This window comes from Protopterus annectens, chromosome 5.part0 (assembly GCF_019279795.1).
Source record: "Protopterus annectens isolate FY-2018-M chromosome 5.part0, PAN1.0, whole genome shotgun sequence".
Taxonomy (NCBI): domain Eukaryota; kingdom Metazoa; phylum Chordata; order Ceratodontiformes; family Protopteridae; genus Protopterus; species Protopterus annectens.
Genome location: NC_056735.1, coordinates 1,178,738,587 through 1,178,760,860, shown reverse-complemented (window position 1 = coordinate 1,178,760,860; position 22,274 = coordinate 1,178,738,587). Strand labels below are relative to the sequence as shown.

The following is a 22,274-nucleotide window of genomic DNA, read 5'->3' as shown; positions in this document are numbered from 1 at the left end:
ACAAACAATCAAATTACACTTGCGCTTAAAAAGTATTTTAGACTAATAAAAATCACTTACTAAAACCATGTGATTTTCAAACCTCCCAACAAGCTCCACCCAACACTTTTACTTCATAGCAGTGTACAAAACTTGAATGACACACTCTTTTGAGATTAGCTTAGCACTCAAGTTATCCACTCCACAAGCAAAAGGTGCAAGGTTCGAGACTCATCTGCGGCAAGCCACTAGGCTCCAGATGCCCCACCACAGCACCCAGCCCAGACCCATGCCATAAAAGTAAGCTTTTAAAAATGTAAGTTCACACTTGCCATTGAATGTTGCTTCAAATTAAACCAACTTGCTTATTATTTGTTTATTTCTAGTTTTATGACCAGGGCAGTCCACTGGGCCAAGCAGAGCCCGTTTTCAGTGGAGGCCCAGGAAGAAAAGCTCCAAAAGCAGTTAACAGAATATAACATAAGTACGGTATGGAATATACAGTATACAAAAGCATAAATATGCAATTTAAAATAAAAATACAAAATCAGGGAGTATACGTTTAAAAACACAAATGTTAAAATATAAAGTCAAAATACAGAGAATATAATTAAAAGTACAAGTCATAAAGTGTTTATACAAGTTTAGTGTTTGTTCTAACAGTAATGTTAATGATCAGAGGTGATAATAGATGAGATTGAAGGGAGGTTTGAAAGAGATGTCCGATTAATTTTAAGTGGGAAGGGAGCAGGAACAATCCCAGTTTAAGGTGAGGTAAGAATGGAGGAAAGAGTTAAAATTAGAGTGGTTGTGATTACAGCGGGGGGGGGGGGATTCCATAGTTTAGCTAAGGGGTGTGATAGAAGTAATTGGCCAGGAGGGCGTAGTGGTTTATAGATTTTTTAGGAGGGTTTGGTATTCATATTTAAGTGTATGACTAGGGAGGTAAGGGGTTAAGATAGAGGAAAGAGAGGTGCAGACAGAGGGTTGGAATATGAGTTTGTGAGCAGTGGTGAGTTGTATGAATTTCAGGTAATTAGTAAGCTCAAGCCAGTTTAGGGAGTGGAGGGAATGACAGTGATGTGTGGAGTATTTGGACCCTGTAACAAATTTACAGACTTTGTTATAGCAGGCCTCCAGTTTGTTTTTTAGGCTAAACTGGAGATGAGTAAGTCGAGGGGCACCATACATAAGAGAGGGGAGCAAGTAGGAGGAGGCTAGAGTACGTTTGGTAGAAGTGGTTAGATAGCAATTTTGTCTATATAGCAGACCTAGTTTTTGGTGGGGTTTTTTGATATTATTTTGGATGCAGATATCAAATTTTAAATGTCCATCAATGGTGACGCCGAGTAGTTTGGTGTTGGGTACAATTTCGATTAGAGTGTTGTTGTGGCTTATTATTTTAAAGGAGCTTTTGTCTATGGTGAGATTTCTTGGAGAGAATATCATAATTTTTGTTTTGTTAGCATTGAGAGCGAGATTTTTTTTAGCATCCAAGTTTTGGTATTGGCGAAGGCTGTTTGAGTTTTTTGAAGGAGTTCAGAAGGAGAGTTTGCTGTACAGATGATTGTGGAATATCAGCATACTGGATCAGTGTAGAATTGTCTATGGATTTGTGAAAGTTATTAATGAAAATATTGAAAAGTAAGAGGCCGAGAGTAGAGCCTTGGGGGGATGCTGGAGGGATTATTGAGAAAGGATGAAGTGGAATTTCTTTCCATTTAACAACTTGTTGGCTATTGGAGAGAGCTTGTAAACCATGCTATGGAGGAAGGAGAGAAATTGAGGGAGGAAAGTTGAGATAAGTGTAGAGGATGTGAGACGGTGTCAAAAGGCTTTGGAGAGATCTAAGTAAGTAAAGGGTGGAGAAGATTTTTCCAGAGTTTCGAGCACGATTAATGGTATCAAGAGCAGCAGGCCTGAAACCATGTTGTGTAAGGGTAGAAAGATGATTGTTTGGTGTGGCAAGAGTTGGTGATCAATGCACTTTTTGAGGATTTTAGAAAGAGGTGAGAGAATAGTTATAGGACTGAAGTTAGTAGTGTCTGTATTATTGACACCTTTGTGGAGAGGGGTGACAAAAGCTTTCTTCCAGATTGAGGGGGACATAGACTTCTTGGATGGACCTGTTGATAAGAATGGAAATGAGGAGAGCAATGCTGTCTGCAGCCATTTTAAGGAAGGATGGAGGCAGATTATCACGAGTGTAGGCGCAAGGCTTTAGTTTAAGGAGGAATTTTTTTATGCTGCTGGTGGGGATAGGTTTAAGACTGAAAGGTGGAGTGTTAGAGGGAAAAGCAGTAGATGAGGGACCATGAGAGGTAGAGAGGATGGGAAAGTTTGCGATTAGTTTGGCTATGCAGTCAACAAAAAAGGTGTTGAAATTAGATGCAATTTCATGGTCTAGGGAGTTTGGGTTAGGGCATGGATTGTGTTTTTTCTGCCATGGTTTACAAGGGAGGAAATGTAATTCCAGAACTTTTTGGGGTTAGAATTATGTTTTGATTGGAGTTTGGAGTAATGAGTCTTACAGTCTTTAGTTAGTTTCTTCACTGAGTTGCGGAGTTGGTTGAATTTGATTAGAGAGTTTAACTTATTTTTTTGGTATAGCTTCCAACATTTGTCTCTGAGGTGCATTGGTTTTCTGGTTTCTTTAGATCGCCTGGGAATGGTTTTGACTTTTATTCTTTTTGTCCTAAGAGAGGCTAGGCTGTTTAGTAAGTCTAAGAAGGTTTTGTTGAAGTAATTGTTTGCACTGTCCCGAGGCAGAGTCTTTAAGGGGGCCCTATTCATTTTTTTCAGACAGTTGGAAAACGTCCGCGGATTGAAGTTGGGGAGATTACGAGTTTGAATGTATTGATGTATTTGGACAGTAGAGGCACACCAGAGGGCATAGTCTGTTAGGTGGTTGCTAAGGGGATCAGGTATAATTCCGCTGTTTAGGTTGAGATGAGTTGCTAAGATCCAGTCTAGTGCAGTTCCAGAGGAGCAGTCTTTACTGGGTCTGGTAGGGTGGTTTATTAGCTGGGAGAAGTTAAAGAGATTGTTTGGCTCTGAGATTGTAAGGAGATGGTGGCCCAAGTTGATGTTTACATTGCCAAGGATGAAAGTTTCCTTTTGATGTTGGAAGAGAACCATTAGGGAATATCTTCACGGATGGGGATGTTATCAGCAGGGGGGGATGTAGATGGCAGCTACACGTAAAGATTTACGTTTGTTGGATTTTAGGAAGGCTGTAGATAGTTCAGCAGGAGAAAATTTAGGAATGGGGTTAGTGTATGGGAATGACTGTTAGAGAAGAGGAATATGAGGTTTGAGCCAGGTTTCTGAGACAGTTAATATGTCAGTATGGTTATGTGACAGCCAGGCGTTCAAGCTGGGTATTGTATTACAAATACTTTGGGGACTGAGTGTATCTAGGTGGATGGTTTTGGGGGAGGATGATTGTGGGATATGGAGGAGCAGAAACCAGACAAATCCACCAGAGAGGCAAGCAGTGGAAACCTATCAGATAAGACCTCAAACTCTACCTGTAAAGTGAAGGAGAGATGACAAAGCAAAGTGTACTAAGATTGGATGCGTATCGTCACATTGACTTGCTTATTAGTAGCCAGTTTGTGCACAGATTAGAGTAGGGGGATACATTAGCAATGAAGGGGAATGTATAGAGATGCAAATAAACAGGTGGGGTTCAAGTGATACGAAACTAAGGCAAACAGCACTGAAAGGGCTGCGCGAGGGTTATTTTTTAATTGCAGGGAATAGAAGGATCTGAATTAAGTGTATAGTTAACATTTATTATCTCTGTTGAGCCCTTAGTTTTAATAAACAAGCTATTGATACATTTTCATTTAAACCTGGCTGGAGATCAGCATTCAAATAAAGTTGCCAATACAGTTCAAGCTTTTCAAGGGTTAAAGTCCAAGGTCCCCCTCTTTCATTCATTGCAGTTTGTTCAAGTATGATGAATTTAAAACAAAGGGTAGGGTTTTGCTGTACATGTTGTGCACTTGTATTTTTTTTTGTTTTTTGATGTTGTAAATGTGTTCATAGACTCTCTCCCTGAGTCGTCTCCCTGTTGTACCAATTTAAAAGCATGTACATGCTGAACAAAGTGCACAGTATTCCACCCGTTTTGTATTGCAGTTGATATGCCCTCTAGTTGTGATTTCATGGGTGGAGATAAGGCAGTCCTTCTTAACAGGAATATGTTGACATTGAGGGCAATTCCCACACTTGAACCTCCCAGGGTTGTTGACGTTAATAATGCTCAACCCTTTTTTGAACATTGCCTTTAAATTCTTCCCCCTTTTATATACCACCATTCCTCTCAAGTATACCTCATTACGAGGAATGTACCTCATGTGGGGTCTTAAAAAAGTTCATGTTCCTCAAAGTTCCACATTGAAAGGGTCTGTCACTCATTCATTGATAGGATTTTTTTTAACTGATATCCATTTTAAATGGAAAAGAATCATATTAAATCATTAAAAGATCTTTTTATAAGTAAACTCAACACATTTTAACTCTCCTGTGACTTTCCTAGTTGAAGTTGTTAGTAAATCATTAGTAAGTGTTCCACATTTTACCCATTTGTTCGACATTATGATGGCTAGTGTTCCTCATTTTGGAGATGAGAGCTATGTATACCACATGTGGGTGTGAGCCAACAGTTTCTATTATCCCCTGCTCATTCTTTAAAGTGGGACAATTTTTTACCAAAATGACCTTTATTGCGGTATTGTCAGTTGTTAAAGTGGTAATAAAGGCACACTTAAAAGTCCTCCTGATTCCTCTGATTTTGGGTTATGGTTGAAGTTTGAGTAGTAGTAGGCTCAATCCCCTTACTCCAGTTCGCATTGTTGTGGCAAATACCTTCTTAATTTTCAAAATTGGATTAAATATTTTTTGTTCTCTATTAATGAAGTCATATAGAAGACTAGCTGATGAGCTTTTCCTCCCTGCAGCTCTTGCGTGTCTCTGAATTGCTAGCTATCTCTGTAGAATTTCCAGAACCCAACAGTGTAGTGCTGTTAGCAATATGGAGCCAACGTTTTCCTAAACAAATACAGTTGGTGGTATTTATAGTGATACCAGTTTTGTAGATGTTGCTGCATAAATATGATGTATTTTTTTAATCATTAAAATTCATTATGTAGCTACCCATTTGTCACTTGATACACAGTTGTTATGTAGGTAATTATGTCAGCTATCCTTACTCATGTCATGAGATGATATCCAGACATTTTGTAGAGACAGGCATTTATATACAAGGAACAAAAGCAGCCCCAAACTCACCAGTAGTTTGTGAATTGACCCCTGGAATATGGTCATTAGTAAAGGGCTAAATAGATCTCTTCTGTGTTTAAAGTAATTGTGAACCAGATAACCACTTATTCCCATATCACTAGCCACTTCTCAGTTCTGACCACCTCTTTCCCTCATTTGAGAGTACATTTGCCAGGGTTGCTCTTTCTTGAGTAGGCTGTAGCATTAGCTATGTGAAACCTGTTTTTTTTATAGAACATCCAGAATTTGCCATTTGTTAGCTGTAGTCCATCTGACATATTGATGTTACAGTTTACATTTTGGAATATAAATGTCACCCACTTGCCCTTCTAAGTACAATGTGTACTAATTTTCATATTGTTTCCTTCCTTTGGGGAATATTCCATGTACAGACTCCTTTGCCCAAAAGATTTCAGGTTGTCTTTTTTTTTTTTTTTTTTTTTTTATATGTACGATGTCCCGCTGATAAAATGATTATCCACCTGGGTTTACATTTAATCATGATTCTGTCTGTACCGACTGTTCCTTTACGGCCAGTTGTAGTTCAGGAACTTGACTCTGCACCACAGATCTAATAGTTATAAATCCTGTGGACCTGATTCACACTGAGCTTTGGTAGGCACCCATCTTTAATTTTTGCACCACTTTGTAGTTGACACACTGAAAAGTACTCTATATTTCAGCAGCACTTAACTGTTTCTAAGAACAACTTCCCTTAACTTTGCATGAATCTGTTGCTGAGGTGACAGTTCTTAAGATATAGTTTTCCAGTTTATAACATCTGCATATTAATTCCCATTATACTCATTTACGGTTTGAAATCCTATTTTTTTGTTCTCCACTGTGCTGTATTAGAAGTTAATGTTTTTATTTTGTGCTTTGCACTTTTATTTGTTTTTAATTTTACAACTACTACTTTCAACTTCCACTTTAAAAGGGATAATTCTGATATGCCCAATGGGGCTGCAGGTTTAGCAAATAACCAAACTGCCAAGTCTAAATATCAGTGACACAAAGTAAACACCGTGTAAAAGTGTTTGGTTATTTATTTGCAATATTTATTAAGATGTGATTTTGAAGTTATAATGTATATTCCGCCTGGCCTCTCTGTATGCAGTGTTCACGGTCTAGAAGATGTATAATTTATAATGCTGAAATTGTCATTTACTTTTTGTACGCAAGTGTTTTTGTGTGTGTGGTAGTGCTTGAAGAAAGGCAATGGTTTGTGTTCCAGTTTATTATAACTCTCAAACTGCATGTGCAGTACATTTGTGTACAGTACAATAGCAGCCTGTGTTCCCTTTCACATTTCAGAGTAAAAAGGAAACTTTGTGTCATGAATTTTCGGTCTGGACTTCAGTCCTGTTCATATTAAAATGCATAACATGAGGGAGGAATGTTGGGGGAGAAGGTATATGGCTTGAAGTAATAGCAGGAGCATGACATTGTTTAGTTTTATTTTTGTGCTTCCAGCAGTGATGAGAAACTGACAGTGAACTTCACTATACCTTTGCACGTGTTGATTTATTTCAGGTTGCCGTGTAATGTAAGCAGATTTTCTGCTATCCTTTTTGTTTCTGGGTTCAAGTTTAGGCTGTTGTTTTTGTTAAGTTGACTGAGGAGTGCGGTATATTAAAAAGAATATTTGGGTCTATATTATATGCTTGAAGTTTTAAAACTTTGGTCATGTAAACGACCCTATATGAGCGAAATTTTAAAACTTTGAACATATAAAAAAAATAAATTAAAAACAAAAATAACCTACCCGAATGCTCTGAGCAGGGGAAAACCCCGCATGCACCCCCCCACACCCCCCGCTACTTAAATATACCAACTGCAAGATTGCACTACAGTGAAGTAAAGGGAAATATTCCCTATGGCGATCTCACTTCACTGTAGTGCAATCTTGGAGTTGGTATATTTAAGTAGCAGGAGGGTGTGGGGGTGCGTAATTGTAAACATATATAGATATATGATAGAAAAATGTAGAAAATACATATGATTTGAGAAAAAGTACAAAGAGGAGTAGGAAATTTGGAGTCAGGAAAATTTTTGAGATTAAATATATTTGGTCAAGGCAGAGAGTGATCAGGTAGGATCTTGACTGGGACAGGTCCAATTTTTCTGGAAGAAGTGTTTTAGTTCTTTTTTGAAGCTGAAAACCTTATAGATAATAGCTAACAGGAATATGGCCACTGCCATATTTCCTGTAACATAGTAGGGGAAATAATGTTGTAAATCAGAAAATTATACAGGATAGCACAGTTAATTTTGCTGATTTCTTTTTTTCATGGAAGATTTAAGCTAAAATTGGATGTCTGCTTAGCTGAAATGAATATGCATGGTTCAAGCACAAACTAACAATAACAATTGCTGGTGAAAACAAAATTGGCGTACTGTTCATTTGTAACTAGCCATCTTAATTGTGCAGTTTGGATATCGATGTCATAATCACCCTTTTTCCCATTTTTCCCATTTTCTCTAATTGGAGCTACATGAGCATCTACTCTGGTATCCTTATTTCTTCTGTCCCATAGTGTGTATTCTACCACCCATCTCATGCACATCATCTCTATCACTTCTAGCTTCCTCAACTGCTCTGCCTTCACTGCCCAGGTTTCTGTTCCCTACAGTAGTACTGGTCATACCACTGGTTGTACCCCTTACTTTTCAGCTTCTTTGGCATTCATTTATCGCACACTCCTCCTGACACTGTTTGCAGCCCCCCCCCCCCGATTCCAACTTTAACCTCCTCATTCAGACTTCAGTTCTCCTCAACCACCCCTCCCAGATATCTGAAGCTATTAACTTGTTCCATTATTTTCTCTTCTGTCTCAATTTTCATCTTCTTCTGAATTTCTCCATTTGCTGCCTTTACAATTGTCTTATCTGTACAGTTTCATCCTATGTGCCTTCAGTTTTGCATTTGATTCCCCTATCATTTGCTGAAGTTTCTGTTCTGTCTGCCTGTAATGCCACATCGTCTGCATACAGCAGCTTTGTTGATATGCCCCCTTCGACTTGTTTGCTACCGTAGTCCATCTCCAGTATGAACAGCAGCGGTCCCAGAGCTGAACCCTGATTTATAACTATTCCCACTGGAAACCTGACTGTGAATCCAAACACTGTTTATGCGTCATGTCACTGGATCCTTGTACATAGCCTGTACTAATTTTACCAATGTTTCAGGGACTTCAAACCATTGCAGGGCTGCCCAAATCAGCTTTCTCTGGATCTTGTCTTATGCTTTCTGCTAGTCCAGGAATGAGAAATTTGGACTATTTCCTCATCTGTAGCTTCTTCTCAGCTACCCGTCTCAGTGGAAACATCAAAAGTCAGATGTGCTTTATTCTGATCTGTATCCAAAAGTGCTCTACTATGTGTATTTATCTGTCACACTCTCCAGAACTTTCATGCAGTGACACAAGTTTGATAACTGTCCTGCCCACAGTTGTGACTGTCTCCTTTTGTTCTTGAAAACTGGCACTAGAATGCTTATTCTCCAGTCATTTTTGATGCACCTTTCTTTCTATACTGCTATGAGTACCCTCAAGAATCATTTCTCCCCATCTTATCTAAAGTCTTGGTCATATCTCCTGTGACCTCATCTAAGCCTGCTGCTTTACCTGACTTCATTTTCCTTAGTGCTGTTCTTACTACTTGTAGGGTGGGCTTTTCCTGTTTTTTCATCGTAGGCACAGTCTGGGATAGTTCAACTTATGTGGGGTTTTCGTCATTCAGAAGCTGCTGGAAGTACTCCTTCCATCAGCTTTTGAAGTCCTGTGGAACGTGAGCAGGCTATTCCTGGCAATCCTTATGAAGGATGTCTGATGAATATCTTCTTTATCTTTCTGACTTTGCCTTGCAATCTGATAGTTTCTTTGATGTGCCATCACCGGAGTCACTTTCCAGAAGCTGATAGAATGCCTCTGATGCGTTGTTTTTTCCTATTGCAACTACTCTTTTAACCTCTTCTTAGCCGACCTATATTTACTGTTAGGCTAGTCTGTCTTTTTTTTCCTCCCACCTTTTCCTGCACTCCTCCTTTCATTTTACTTCCTGGACTTCAGCATTCCATCACCAGTTTTCCTTATGATCTTTATTTCCATACTTAGCTCAGACACCTGTCTTTTTCTGTAGCCCTTACATGTGCTAGTTTGAGATGCTGCCATTCTTCAATTCCACCTGTTTTGTCTTCTTCCTGAGGTGTTAGAGCTGTGAGCATTTTCTTGAACTCTTGTGCTTTTTCTCTAGTCAACTTCTGAGTCTTCACCCTGGTTTCTCTTGACCTTACTGCCCTGTCTAACCACTGCTTGCAGCTGATTGTGGTAACCAGTGATTTATGCTGTAGGCTGACTTTCACTGGGGATGACTTTGCAGTCACTGATTTTCTACCCCAGTGCCCTTTTCTTACTTGGATGAAGTCTCCATGAGTTGCATGTCAGCCATTCTTGTATGTGATCTTGTTATTATCTGCCTTGTATAACTGTGTGTTGGCTACCATCAAGCCACTTGCCAGATAGAACTCTATAGACTGGTCTCTTTTGCATTATTCCTGTTGCTCCACCCATATGGACCTAGGCAGTCATCGTATCCTGTTTTGTGATAGTGAGCAAAACAGTGCATTCAGACAGCAGTTGCAGGAACTACTACATAAAGCAGGACAGCATGAGTTTGTGCTGATATTAATGATCCTGCCATTTTCACCAGCTGGATTATAATGCATGAAATCTTGCTTTCTGTTATCCTCCCAATGTGAATGACTGCTTTTTTTGTCAGTGATATTACTGTGTGAGAATTGGTAGGGGCTGATTCACTGAATCGAGCACTCCCCTGGCACTGAATCCATGATGCTGAATTCAGAATTTTTGGGCCTGTGCCATGGTCATCGCTGAAATTTCGCTGAGTATGCAGGCTAACATAACATTAGCATTGTTTTCCATCATTATTTTAATAGGGAGTTACTAAGCTATTGGCCCAAAAGCCATAAGTCTCAAGGGCGTGTTTGCCAGTAATATACAAAAATATTGCGGACATGTCAGTACCCCAAGAAAGTTTAGAAGAAACTCTTAGAACTTTTTGCTCTTTATGTATTTGGATGGGGAGTTGGATTTGTATGCCTAGTTACTTTTCAGTTATTTATACTGTTTACTGTATGCTCGGTTATTTATACTGTTTTATTGTGTGCTTTTTTTAACTTCTCTTATTATCTTCCTAAAGGAGCAACTTCAAAAAAGAAAACGTCTTTGTTTGATGATCTTCCCCCAGCAACCAACACACATTCTGGTATGTTGTCTCAGTTATTTTCATATTTAGTGTTGTAATAGCTTGTTGTAGAAAAATGCTTGTGTAATATAGAGGGAAGGAACCCTGAAGTCCTGACTTTGACTCAACTGTCCAGGGTTCGATAAATGACCGGGAGGGGGGGTGGGTGGAAGAGGTATTGCCTGCTGTCTTTTTTTCACGGGAGTAGGGCTGTGGGAATGTCTCAAGGGCATGTTTGCCATTAATATATCCCTGATCGAGACTTGTGACCTAACAAGAGTTGCCTTAATGTCTGGGAGATGGCCTAGCTAAGGGTTTATGTCGCTTGCTGAATCTGATGACAGTGTCATGCTGTGCCAGCTACACACTTGTCCCTTGAGTACTTTTTTCAGCATGTAAGGGGAAAATAGAGTATATATCAAACATCCCTTGATGGTCACCTGTGTGACAAATGTATTCTTACTGGCTTCAATTGGGGATGATCACTGTAATCTACTAGATTGTTGGCAACAGTGGGGGTGGAAAAAGTTAATATAGAAGATATGATACTGCAGAACTTCACGCTGAACAAAGTAGAATTTACTGATAAAAGCAAAAGCATTGCCGTGCCAGCAGGTGTCACTCACATTGCCATGCCAGCAGATGTCACTCTAGTTGTTTATTACAAACATTTAGTGCTTTCAGTCCCAGTGATTTTTGAACTTCATCAGAATACTTATGACAAAACCCCATCTTTAAGTAATACCTGCAGGTAACTTAGCAACTCTTTAGCCAGTAAAAGTCAGTTCAAGGCGTTATACATATAAAAATAGTTCATTTCAAAGTTAAGTGCTTAGATTTCCAAATAAAAAATCCAGAATATATTTAATATTCAAAACGTACTATTTTTAGAAAGAAATTCCAAGAAACAAGTCACAACTCAAGAGGCACTTGTTTATGCACTAAATCACAAATAAATTCAACAGTCAGTCATACCCTTAAAGCTTAGCTCAACTTTTTAATAAGAACTAATAGACATATTTTCATTGATATCTGGGTCAGTATATTTTCCTTGCCTTGAGGTTTGCCTCCGTGTTTCCTCAACTTTCAAAAATAGGGACCTTTTCTAACACAAAAAATGCAAACTTTTTAAAATTACTTTTTGATCACATAAGTGCGTTTTTTCCTAAAAGCACCCCGTTTTCCTTTTTTAAAATTCTGGACAGGATAAACTTTGGTCAAGGTACACGATTTCCTTTGTACTGCAATTATACTTACCATTTGGAGCAATCATGCCTGGAAAAGCTGTCACCATTGTTAACATCTTCATATATGAGCCTGCACTTGGAGTACACTCCACATTTCCATATCCCTTTAATGCCCTACCAGTTATTCAACAGTGGTTTACTAACTTTTGTTTCAGGTTTCTAGCCTTCTTGTATGCTTAATCAAGAGTGTCCCTGAGTTGGTTTAGAAGCCCAAATGGTTCTGATGCATTCTTCCATTTTCTAGTTATAACCATTTGTATGTCCTTATGCCTATAATTGCAGTCAATAACTGGTGCCCTAGAGTTATTATTCCCCTGTATCCTGGTTGTGGACATTGCCTTGGGGTATCTAATCAGTGTCTGAAAATTAGTACTCCTTTTTTCCATTACTTCTCCTTTAATCGTATCTAATAATTAAAGGTACCCTGTGTCCAAGAGCATCCTTATCAGTATGTCCTTTTCCTTACTGAAAACATGTGCATTGGAGGTTATTCTAAATAATTGACCCATATGCCCTTTCACGTTTTTTCTTTTGTCTGAAAAGGTGACATCTTTTAAAATGTAAAAACTGTTGGGTTAAGTATTTTTCCTAAAAATAATTTATTTGTACCTATTCTCCAGGTGGCATTTATTAGCAAATATTATGAATACCCTGGGTATCAATGAAAATGTGTCTCTTAGTAGCCTTCTTATTAAAAGGAGAGCTAAGCTTTAAGGGTTTGACCCACTGATGAATTTTTTTTGTGATTTAGTGCATAAATGTGCCTTTTCAGTTTTGGTGTGGTTCTTTGAATTTTTTTTAATAGAGCTTGTTTTGGGTATTAAATATATTGTGGATGTTTTCTGGTTATTTGGAAATGTAAGTATTTTTAACTTTGGAATGAACTAGTTTTATATATGTTTCTTACGCAATGTAGATGGCGAATGCTTTTAACTGATCTTACTGGATAAAGAGTTAGAGTTGTTAAGAAACCTGCAGGTATTATTTAAAGGAGGGGTTTGTAAGAAAAAGCATTCTGAAGAAGTTCTAAAAATAATTGGAAATAAAAGCACTAAATTTTTGTATTAAACAAATTGAGTGACATTTGTTGGCATAGCTGTGTGTTTATTTATTGACGTTTGATTACTGGGAAAGTCTGACTAGGTAGGAGCCCACTTTCAACGGAGTCTTGAGGGAAAAACTCCAAACTATTAGAAAACATTTTAAGAATAATAATTTTGCAGACTTGTTTTTAGTAAAAAAATAAGACTTTATCGATTTAAAATGCTGTAGTTTTACAGATCAAACTAATGACTTACTGCAACTGTCACATATCTTGGACCTGATGTTTGGTTAGCTGCTTAACATAGAATTTTCTGGAAGGAAATGCTGCATGAGGGGTAGGAGGTAACAGTGGTGGGTAAGTGTAAATTGTCTTTGTTATTTGGGAAATAGATTGCTGAAAGGTGACCTGTCTAGTCTGTAGTAGGATAGTGTGCTTCATCCTTTTACTTAAGGGACTTTGTGGATTTTTGTTGGCGTGTAGGCAGTTCCCGGCCCAGACTAAATGAATGAAGACAATTATATTGCTCTGGATGTCATCTAGGAGTTATTTAATAAGGTGCTTTAGCTTTTGGAGTAATTTTGTGTACTGTTGAGTAGGATAATCAGAAAACTTTTAGCTTCAGCAATATAGTCGGTAACGAAATTCCAAATCAGTTTAGGCCAGAAGTTTTCTATATACCACCATAAATGCATAAGACAGGAAAGCCAGGAGTAGAAGGGGTCTCTGGGTTTGTGAAAAAATTCTGAAACCATTAGTCAGTGAAAGGGACTGCTGTGGGCATCTTTCATTTTTTAAACATTCTGTCAGGTTGTCATAACCTATCACCATCACCTAACACTGTTTTAACCACAGTGGACATATCACTCACACACACATCCCACACAAGGATGGCACTCTTCCTACAAGAGAAAACAAATCATCTCAGCAATACTCCAGGTGTCGCGGGACATCTTGTTCAAACAAAACTTTAATGGAAAACATCATGTTCAGACAATGGGTACCAGAATGGCTCTACAATATACAAACATAGAAGAGGAATTTGTATAACACTGCACACACAGACCACTCATTTATTTCTATTTTATTGGCAGTTTATGATCTGAACACTCAGCATCAACTCCCTCAAGAAGTTCCATCAATGAGTCAACACATATCTGCTAAACTCTCTTTGAAGTACTCAATTTGGGGTGTAAACTTCCTTGATACTAAGTTTGCTGCATATAACGGGACATTTGGGGTGTAACCTTCCTTGATGCTGAGGTTGCTGTACGTAACGGGACATTGTAGATGCGCATCGCAATAATCGTCCCAACCGCACCAAGAAGTCAGCTATTTACAGTCGACACTGCTGTACCACAGCATTTATTCTAGTGAGGCAGTAAGAGAGATGCAGTTGGTACAACTGAAAGAAGTTATGCTTTTTTTGAACAGACCTCTGCTAGGGAGTTTGATAACACAGCTATCATGGGAACAGCTGCTCCAGTATAGCTTTCATCATAACGGTTTCACAGGAAGTAATATGTTCATTTGCCTAAATTCTAAAAATGTGGTTCATCTAATCAAATACAGGAACTGTTCAGAGACAAAAAACTGAAAACTTAGAAAACAAATGAGATACTGAAAGATGGACAAAAGATGCGGACACAATCCTTTTTAGTGGTTTTGTTCAATTTATTAATTTGAACTTCATCAGAAAATTAAAACCCCTCACTCTTACCCCAATATAACAGAGTGAAACATATCACATGACATCACTCTATCAATTGGAATAAATTGCCTTAAAGCAACTAGTACAAATACTGACAAATAACTATTAAAATACTAAGCACATAAAAATGAATGTAAAAAAAGTGCATCACTTTAACAGTGATGTTGCTTCATCAAAAATAGCTTTAAAATGCTAAGCACATAAAAATGAATGTAAAAAATGTGTAAAAAAGTGCATCACTTTCACAGTGATAATGCTTCTTCAAAAATAACTTTCAAAAACATTTAATATCTTGAGGCTAAAAAGTATTTAATATTAATACTTTCATTTAAACCTTGTGTCCTGTCTGCTACCAGGTTGATTTGCCATAAAGATTCTTTACATTCTAGTAAAATATTACCTGTGAAGTTATTATTAGCTACATTATCTAAAACAGAAAAGTTGGATGAAGTTGTGGTGAGTGTACCCAAGGGTGAGAGACTAGTGATTGGAGCGGACTTTAATGGGCATGTTGGTGAAGTGAACAGAGGGGATGAGGAAGTGATGGGTAGGTATGGTGTTAAGGAGAGGAATGCAGAAGGTCAGATGATTGTGGATTTTGCGAAAAGGATGGACATGGCTGTGGTGAATACGTATTTTAAGAAGAGGCTGGAGCATAGGGTGACGTACAAGAGTGGAGGAAGATGCTCACAGGTTGATTATATATTATGTAGGAGGGCCAGTCTGAAGGAGATTGGAGACTGTAAAGTGGTGGCAGGGGAAAGTGTAGTTAAGCAGCATAGAATGGTGGTATGTAGAATGACATTGGTGATCAAGAAGAGGAGGAGGAGTGTGAAAGCTGTGCCAAGGATTAAATGGTGGAAGTTAAAAAGGGTGATTGTGAAGTGGAGTTTAGGGAAGAGTTAAGACAGGCACTGGGAGGCAGTGGAGAGTTACCGAATAGCTGGGTAACTACAGCAGAACTAGTAAGGGTGACTGTTAGAAAGGTGCTTGGTGTGACATCTGGACAGAGGAAGGAGGACAAGGAGACCTGGTGGTGGAATGAGGAAGTACAGGAGAGTATACAGAGGAAGAGGCTGGCGAAGAAGAAGTGGGATTGTCAAAGAGATGAAGAAAGTAGACATGAGTATAAGGAGATGAGGCGCATGGCAAAGAGAGAGGTGGCGAAAGCTAAGGATAGGGCATATGGAGAGTTGTACGAGAGATTGGACACTAAAGAGGGAGAAAAGGACCTGTACCGATTAGCAAGACAGAGGGACAGAGCTGGGAAAGATGTGCAGCATGTAAGGGTGATAAAGAATAGTGAGGGAAAGGTACTCACAAGAGAGGAGAGTGTGTTGAGTAGATGGAAAGAGTATTTTGAGAGGCTGATGAATGAAGAGAATGAGAGAGAGAGAAGGTTGGATGATGTGGGGATAGTGAATCAGGAAGTGAAACAAATTAGCAAGGAGGAAGTAAGGGCAGCTTTGAAGAGGATGAAGAATGGAAAGGCTGTTGGCCCAGATGACATACCAATGGAAGCATGGAGGTGCTTAGGAGAAATGGCAGTGGAATTTCTAACTAGATTGTTTAATGAAAGTTTGGAAAGTCAGAGAATGCCTGAGGAGTGGAGAAACAGTGTTTTGGTACCTATCTTTAAGAATAAGGGTGATGTGCAGAGCTGCAGTAACTACAGAGGGATAAAACTGATTAGTCACAGCTTGAAGTTATGGGAAAGAGTAGTGGAAGCAAGGTTAAGAAGGGAGGTGATGATTAGTGATCAGCAGTATGGTTTCATGCCAGGAAAGAGCACTACAGATGCAATGTTTGCTCTGAGAGTGTTGTTGGAGAAATACAGAGAAGGTCAGAAGGAGTTGCATTGTGTCTTTGTAGACTTGGAGAAAGCATATGACAGGGTGCCTAGAGAAGAGTTGTGGTATTGTATGAGGAAGTCGGGAGTGGCAGAGAAGTATGTAAGAGTGGTACAGGATATGTACGAGGGTAGTGTGACAGTGGTGAGGACTGCAGTGGGAGTGACAGATCCGCTTAAGGTGGAGGTGGGATTACATCAAGGATCAGCTCTGAGTCCTTTCTTATTTGCAGTGGTGATGGACAGGTTGACAGATGAAATCAGACAGGAGGCCCCGTGGACTATGATGTTTGCAGATGACATTGTGATCTGTAGTGAGAGTAGGAATCAGGTTGAGGAGACTCTGGAGAGGTGGAGATATGCTCTAGAGAGCAGAGGAATGAGGATCAGCAGGGCTAAGACAGAATATATGTGTGTAAATGAGAGGGAGGGTAGAGGAATGGTGAGGATGCAGGGAGTAGAGTTGGTAAAGGTGGACGAGTTTAAGTACTTGGGATCAACAGTTCAGAGTAATGGTGAATGTGGAAGAGAGGTGAAGAAGAGAGTACAGGCAGGGTGGAATGGGTGGAGAAGAGTGTCAGGAGTGATTTGTGACAGACTGGTATCAGTAAGAGTGAAAGGGAAGGTCTACAAGAGTGTAGTGAGACCAGCTATGTTATATGGGTTGGAGACAGTGGCATTGACAAAAAGGCAGGAGTCATAGCTGGATGTGGCAGAGTTAAAGATGTTAAGATTTGCAATCGGTGTGACTAGGATGGATAGGATTAGGAATCAGTATATTAGAGGGTCAGCTCATGTTGGACAGTTTGGAGACAAAGCAAGAGAGACGAGATTGCGTTGGTTTGGACATGTGCTGAGGAGGGATGATGGGTATATTGGGAAAAAGATGCTAAGGATGGAGCTGCCAGGTAAGAGGAATAGAGGAAGGCCTAAGATAAGGTTTATGGACATGGTGAAAGAGGACATGCAGGCGGTTGGTGTGACAGAGCAAGATGCAGAGGATAGGAAGAAATGGAAAGAGATGATCCACTGTGGCGACCCCTAGCGGGAAAAGCCGAAAGAGAATGATGAATAAGATTTTGATTGTTTATTTTTTATTTTTTTGGATCTTACCACTATTTTATGTAGATATTTGGGATTTACAGCATAAGATTGTAATTTCGATTTTTCCAGGTTTATGACTACCTTATGATTCAGAAATTCTAAGTATGTTTTATTTAACTTAGTAATTTCATTATGTGCTACTTTTTTGGTTTTGCGTCCATTTTTATCTTGTCTGTTTTTTGTAAGTCTAAAAGTTCTTTGTCCCACTCTCTCCTTTTTTTAAGGTACCAAGATTTTTTTCTACCATATATATAGTATCAGTCAGTACAGCGGTGGTGGCGCTGCGGTAGCGTTGTCGCCTCACAGTAAGATGCTGTCCGGTTCGACTCTGTTAGAGCGTCTTCTGCGTGGAGACGTGCGTGAATGGGCGTACCTTCATTGAAGGTTGTGCGTCAGGGCTGGCAACTCGGTACGTAAAAATCAACTGCCAATCATTAGTGGAAAGGAGTTCCGCTGTCACGACCACTAACCGGGAAAAGCCGAAAGTCACAACAACAACATATAGTATCAAGTCACTTCACCATTATCATTTGTTTCCATAAACATGTCTTTTTCTTTCATTATCCATTCCCTAAAGTCATTTAACTTAGTTATGTAAGCAGGAATTCTCTGTAGGAATCTTACATCATTTGTATGTGTAGTTAATGTAAAGTTTATAGCATTATGGTCCGAAAGTGGACAAGTCATTATAGATACATCACTTATTTTAGAGTATATATCATTTGATACAAAGACCTTATCAATGTTCGTTTGTGTACCAAACTGATATGAATAGTGAGTGTAGAATAAGGAATAATGTTCTTAGACCATGTATATCTTTAAGGTTCATCTGGTTTGCAAAGTCATTTAACTTCTTGGCTTGAGATGTTAGTTTTATTGTACCATTTTTAGAAGTATCATTGCCTGATAATAGGCAGTTAAAATCACCTGTTGCTCTAATTTTTCCTTTTGCATTTAAAGTAATCGGGTCCAGATATTTGTCAACATATTTAGTACTCATTGCTGGTATCCAGTATGTATTAATCAAAGTATAATACTTCCTATTGATTTCCAAAATAACCATGCTTAGCATACCATCTTTATCTGACATTGTATTTATAATTCTTAGCATAGTATAAGTATTTTTCCATAGAAGGAATGCCCCTTCTCTTAGTCTTAAAACATGAATCCAACCAGAATGGTATACCCATTGAATTTGAATTTTTGTAGATCTTTTTTTAGTAGGTGGGTTTCCTGTAAAAAGATGATCTGGGCTTTATGCATTTTGATATGTTTAAGCAAACCAGCTCTTTTGACATTATTGTTCAAACCATTAATATTTAATGATAAACATTTATAAGCCATTGACTATAATGTATATGCAATTAATAACTGAAAGACCTTTCTTCCATGTTGACGTGAAATCTACTGAAAACGTACTTATCAAAAACCCAAAACTATTTACAAACACATACATGAATCATAAAGTTTCTGGTTTAGTTAAAAACTTAACTAAACCATCCATCCACCACCTCTCCAATACCAAACAACACAAATTATCCATGTCTGCTTAGAATATAGTATAAAAACAAAAAAGAAGAGCATTATGAAAGCAACTAAAGAAGTCTGAATCCATGAAATATACATTAGAATGAGAGTGTTCACTATATCTGAAGCTATATGAATGTCACATAGGATAATAGCACCTCTAATACATGGATATGCCAGAAATGCACATCAGATCAAAGTATGTATAAATATTAGAAGCTGAAGGCTAAGAAGATTGTCGCTATTTCCAAGACTTTTTAAGAAACAGATAACCATTTTGTCAGCCATCTAACATTTTTTCATGTAAGGATCTGTTGAATACATATATATAAAACACTTATTACAACATAACTATTATATTTTGCAATTACACACACATATTATTCATATGTATTAACATCTATGCTGATGTCTTTCATCAGGAAAGGGGGGAGAGAAAAAAAGGGCACCTCACAACCCTCTGTTTAGTTACTAAAGGTTTAGTTATATAAGTCTGATATTAATATGCATAAGGAGTTTTTTAATGCAGCTCCTAGTTCACTTGATGTCATTTAGTTACTAATAGTGTCATTGGCTCTGTAGAATGTATGCATCTATATAAGAACATAGGCATTTTCAAAGGAGTTAAACACTTTTAGCAGAACTAATTATTTACCATTTAAAGTATCTAGTGAAGGATAACAGAATTTCAACAGAAAATAATTCTAAGTACAACCATTTAACAAGTTCAAAAGGTCCAGTGATGTCATTACTGTAGTTTCGTCAAGCTGCAGCTTCATAAACTTGTTAAAATCTATCTAAATAGGCTCATGCACAACAGAAGTTGTCTGTATTGAAAAGAAAAACATTTTTTGGCAGGAAATTCAGATCTTGAAGCTTTTTGAGTTTACAGAAGGCAAAAAAAAAAAAAAAAACACTCATGCTGCCTTGTCAGTGCATGTCATGAATGTCGACAATGAGAGCAGTCACACAGACCACCAGTTTCATCACAAAACATCAACATTATGAAAAAAGTAACCCTTTCATATAAAAACAGCTATTTAGAAGTAACAGCTGCCCCAAATCAGAACTCGTATTATAACATTCCAGTCATTTACCCACCAGTTAACTAGGCTAGAGAGAGAAAAAAAAAGGAACCTAGTGTGTGTGTCTATATCTATATACATATATATATATATATGTATATGTGTGTGTGTATATGTGTGTGTGTGTGTATATATATATATATATATATATATATATATGTATCTGTATATATATATATAATTGTATATGTATATATATATATATAGAGAGAGAGAGCTAATCTAAAACACCATTGATGTGTACTATATTAATGTTTAAATGTATCTAAACAAAGAGTGTAAAACATCTAGTTAGAAATTCTAATCAGAAACACCTTGTTACCCCACCACTGACCCAGTAGAAAAAAATGCACTTTGGTATAAGTCAAATTATTCTACTAGTGAAGAATTAGAAGACATGCATCATTTGTAGTTACTTAAAAGGAAAAAGTATGTACTGTACTTATAATGGGGAAAGGAGAGAAAAGGAACATTGGTAATAAAAAAGAACAGGAAGAAAGAAGAGGGAGAGAATGTTATTTAAATACTTAGTACTATATGTAATTAGAAAAAGTAGATCTAGAAAGAAAGTACCTATACTTTTTGTAACTTGTGATTAATTGTTTTTATTGTGGAGCTTTTCTCCCCGGGCCTCCACTGAAAAAGGACGTGTGTCCAGTCCGATTTTCCCGGTCAACAAATGTAAATAAATATGATTCACATTGCCTTACAGCATAGAGACTTTTTCCAGAATCTAATATATTATGATCATAAAACAAAGCATATAAAATTAGTAGGAATTTATTCATTTGTCCTTTAGTTTCTTAGTTTTATTTGCTCCTTCCTTCACAGACCATCCATTTTTTGTTGCCTGTCTCTTCAAACTCTGGGATTGACCATTCCATTTTTTCTATGACTGACAGTATTTTCTTCTTTTGGATAAATTCTACTGCTTGTAGGCAATCAAATATTTTCACTCCTTCTGGCAAGGTGATTTTTTTTCTTGCAGGAAAAATAATTTGAGCTTTAATATTGGCTTTTTTCAAGGGCTTAATTAGAAGAACACACTCCTTTCTTCTGGATATGACTGTAGAGGTATAGTCATTGTCAAAACAACTTTTTCACCCATCTTGATAGGGGAATTAGTCCAAGCTGATTTCAGCACTAAATCCTTGTCTTGCGAGGAAGGAAATTTAACTACTATAGACCTGGGGTTAGATGAACTCAGAGATGAAGCTGGATTAGCCAGTGACCGATGAACCGTCTCATTTCCAAAAGAGAGGGATTCAGGCATGTTTAGTGTTGATGAAAACCACTTATTAAGGAAGTGAACCATGTTAGCATCCTCTTCTTTCTCAGGAATTCCATATATTCTTATGTTATTCCTCCTTGATCTACTTTCAGGCATGTTTAGTGCTGATGAAAACCACTTCTTGAGGAAATGAATCATGTTGGCACTCTCTTCTTTCTCAGGAATTCCATATATTCTTATGTTGTTCCACCAGTTTCCAGTTTTTCAGTCAGCCTGGTGTTTTGTTTCAGACTAGTATCTAGGTCAGTTACTGTTTCCTCTAAGGCAAGAATCTGTTCAGATTGATTTTTTTTACTATTCCATTTAGACATTCCAGTTGTTTACTGCATTCTTGTTTGATAATATCCATTTTGTTTTCAAATTTGTCCATTTTTAGTGACAGTTCTTGGATGTTTGTTACTATAAGATGTAGTTCTTTCTTCACTGCACTCTCCTGGTGTGGGTTCTTCACGTTGCTCATGTTTTTAGTGACAGTTCTTGGATGTTTGTTACTATAAGATGTAGTTCTTTCTTCACTGCACTCTCCTGGTGTGGGTTCTTCGAGTTGCTCATGTTTTTAGTAACAGTTCTTGGATGTTTGTTATTATAAGATGTAGTTCTTTCTTCACTGCACTCTCCTCGTGTGGGTTCTTCACGTTGCTCATGTTTTTAGTGACAGTTCTTGGATGTTTGTTGTTATAAGATGTAGCTCTTTCTTCACTGCACTCTCCTGGTGTGGGTTCTTCACGTTGCTCATGCTTTAGTGACAGTTCTTGGATGTTTGTTATTATAAGATGTAGTTCTTTCTTCACTGCACTCTCCTCGTGTGGGTTCTTCACGTTGCTCATGTTTTTAGTGACAGTTCTTGGATGTTTGTTATTATAAGATGTAGTTCTTTCTTCACTG

General features: G+C 37.9%; 1 protein-coding gene across 1 annotated transcript in view; it reads left to right on the top strand.

Moving 5' to 3' along the window:
• LOC122801582 (ILK associated serine/threonine phosphatase) overlaps positions 1–22,274 on the top strand; it is a 1,071,836-nt gene that overhangs the window by 43,829 nt on the left and 1,005,733 nt on the right. The window contains exon 3 of the mRNA XM_044071026.1: positions 10,489–10,554. Coding sequence (XP_043926961.1) covers positions 10,489–10,554 — 66 coding nt within the window. The remainder of the gene's footprint in view (positions 1–10,488; positions 10,555–22,274) is intronic.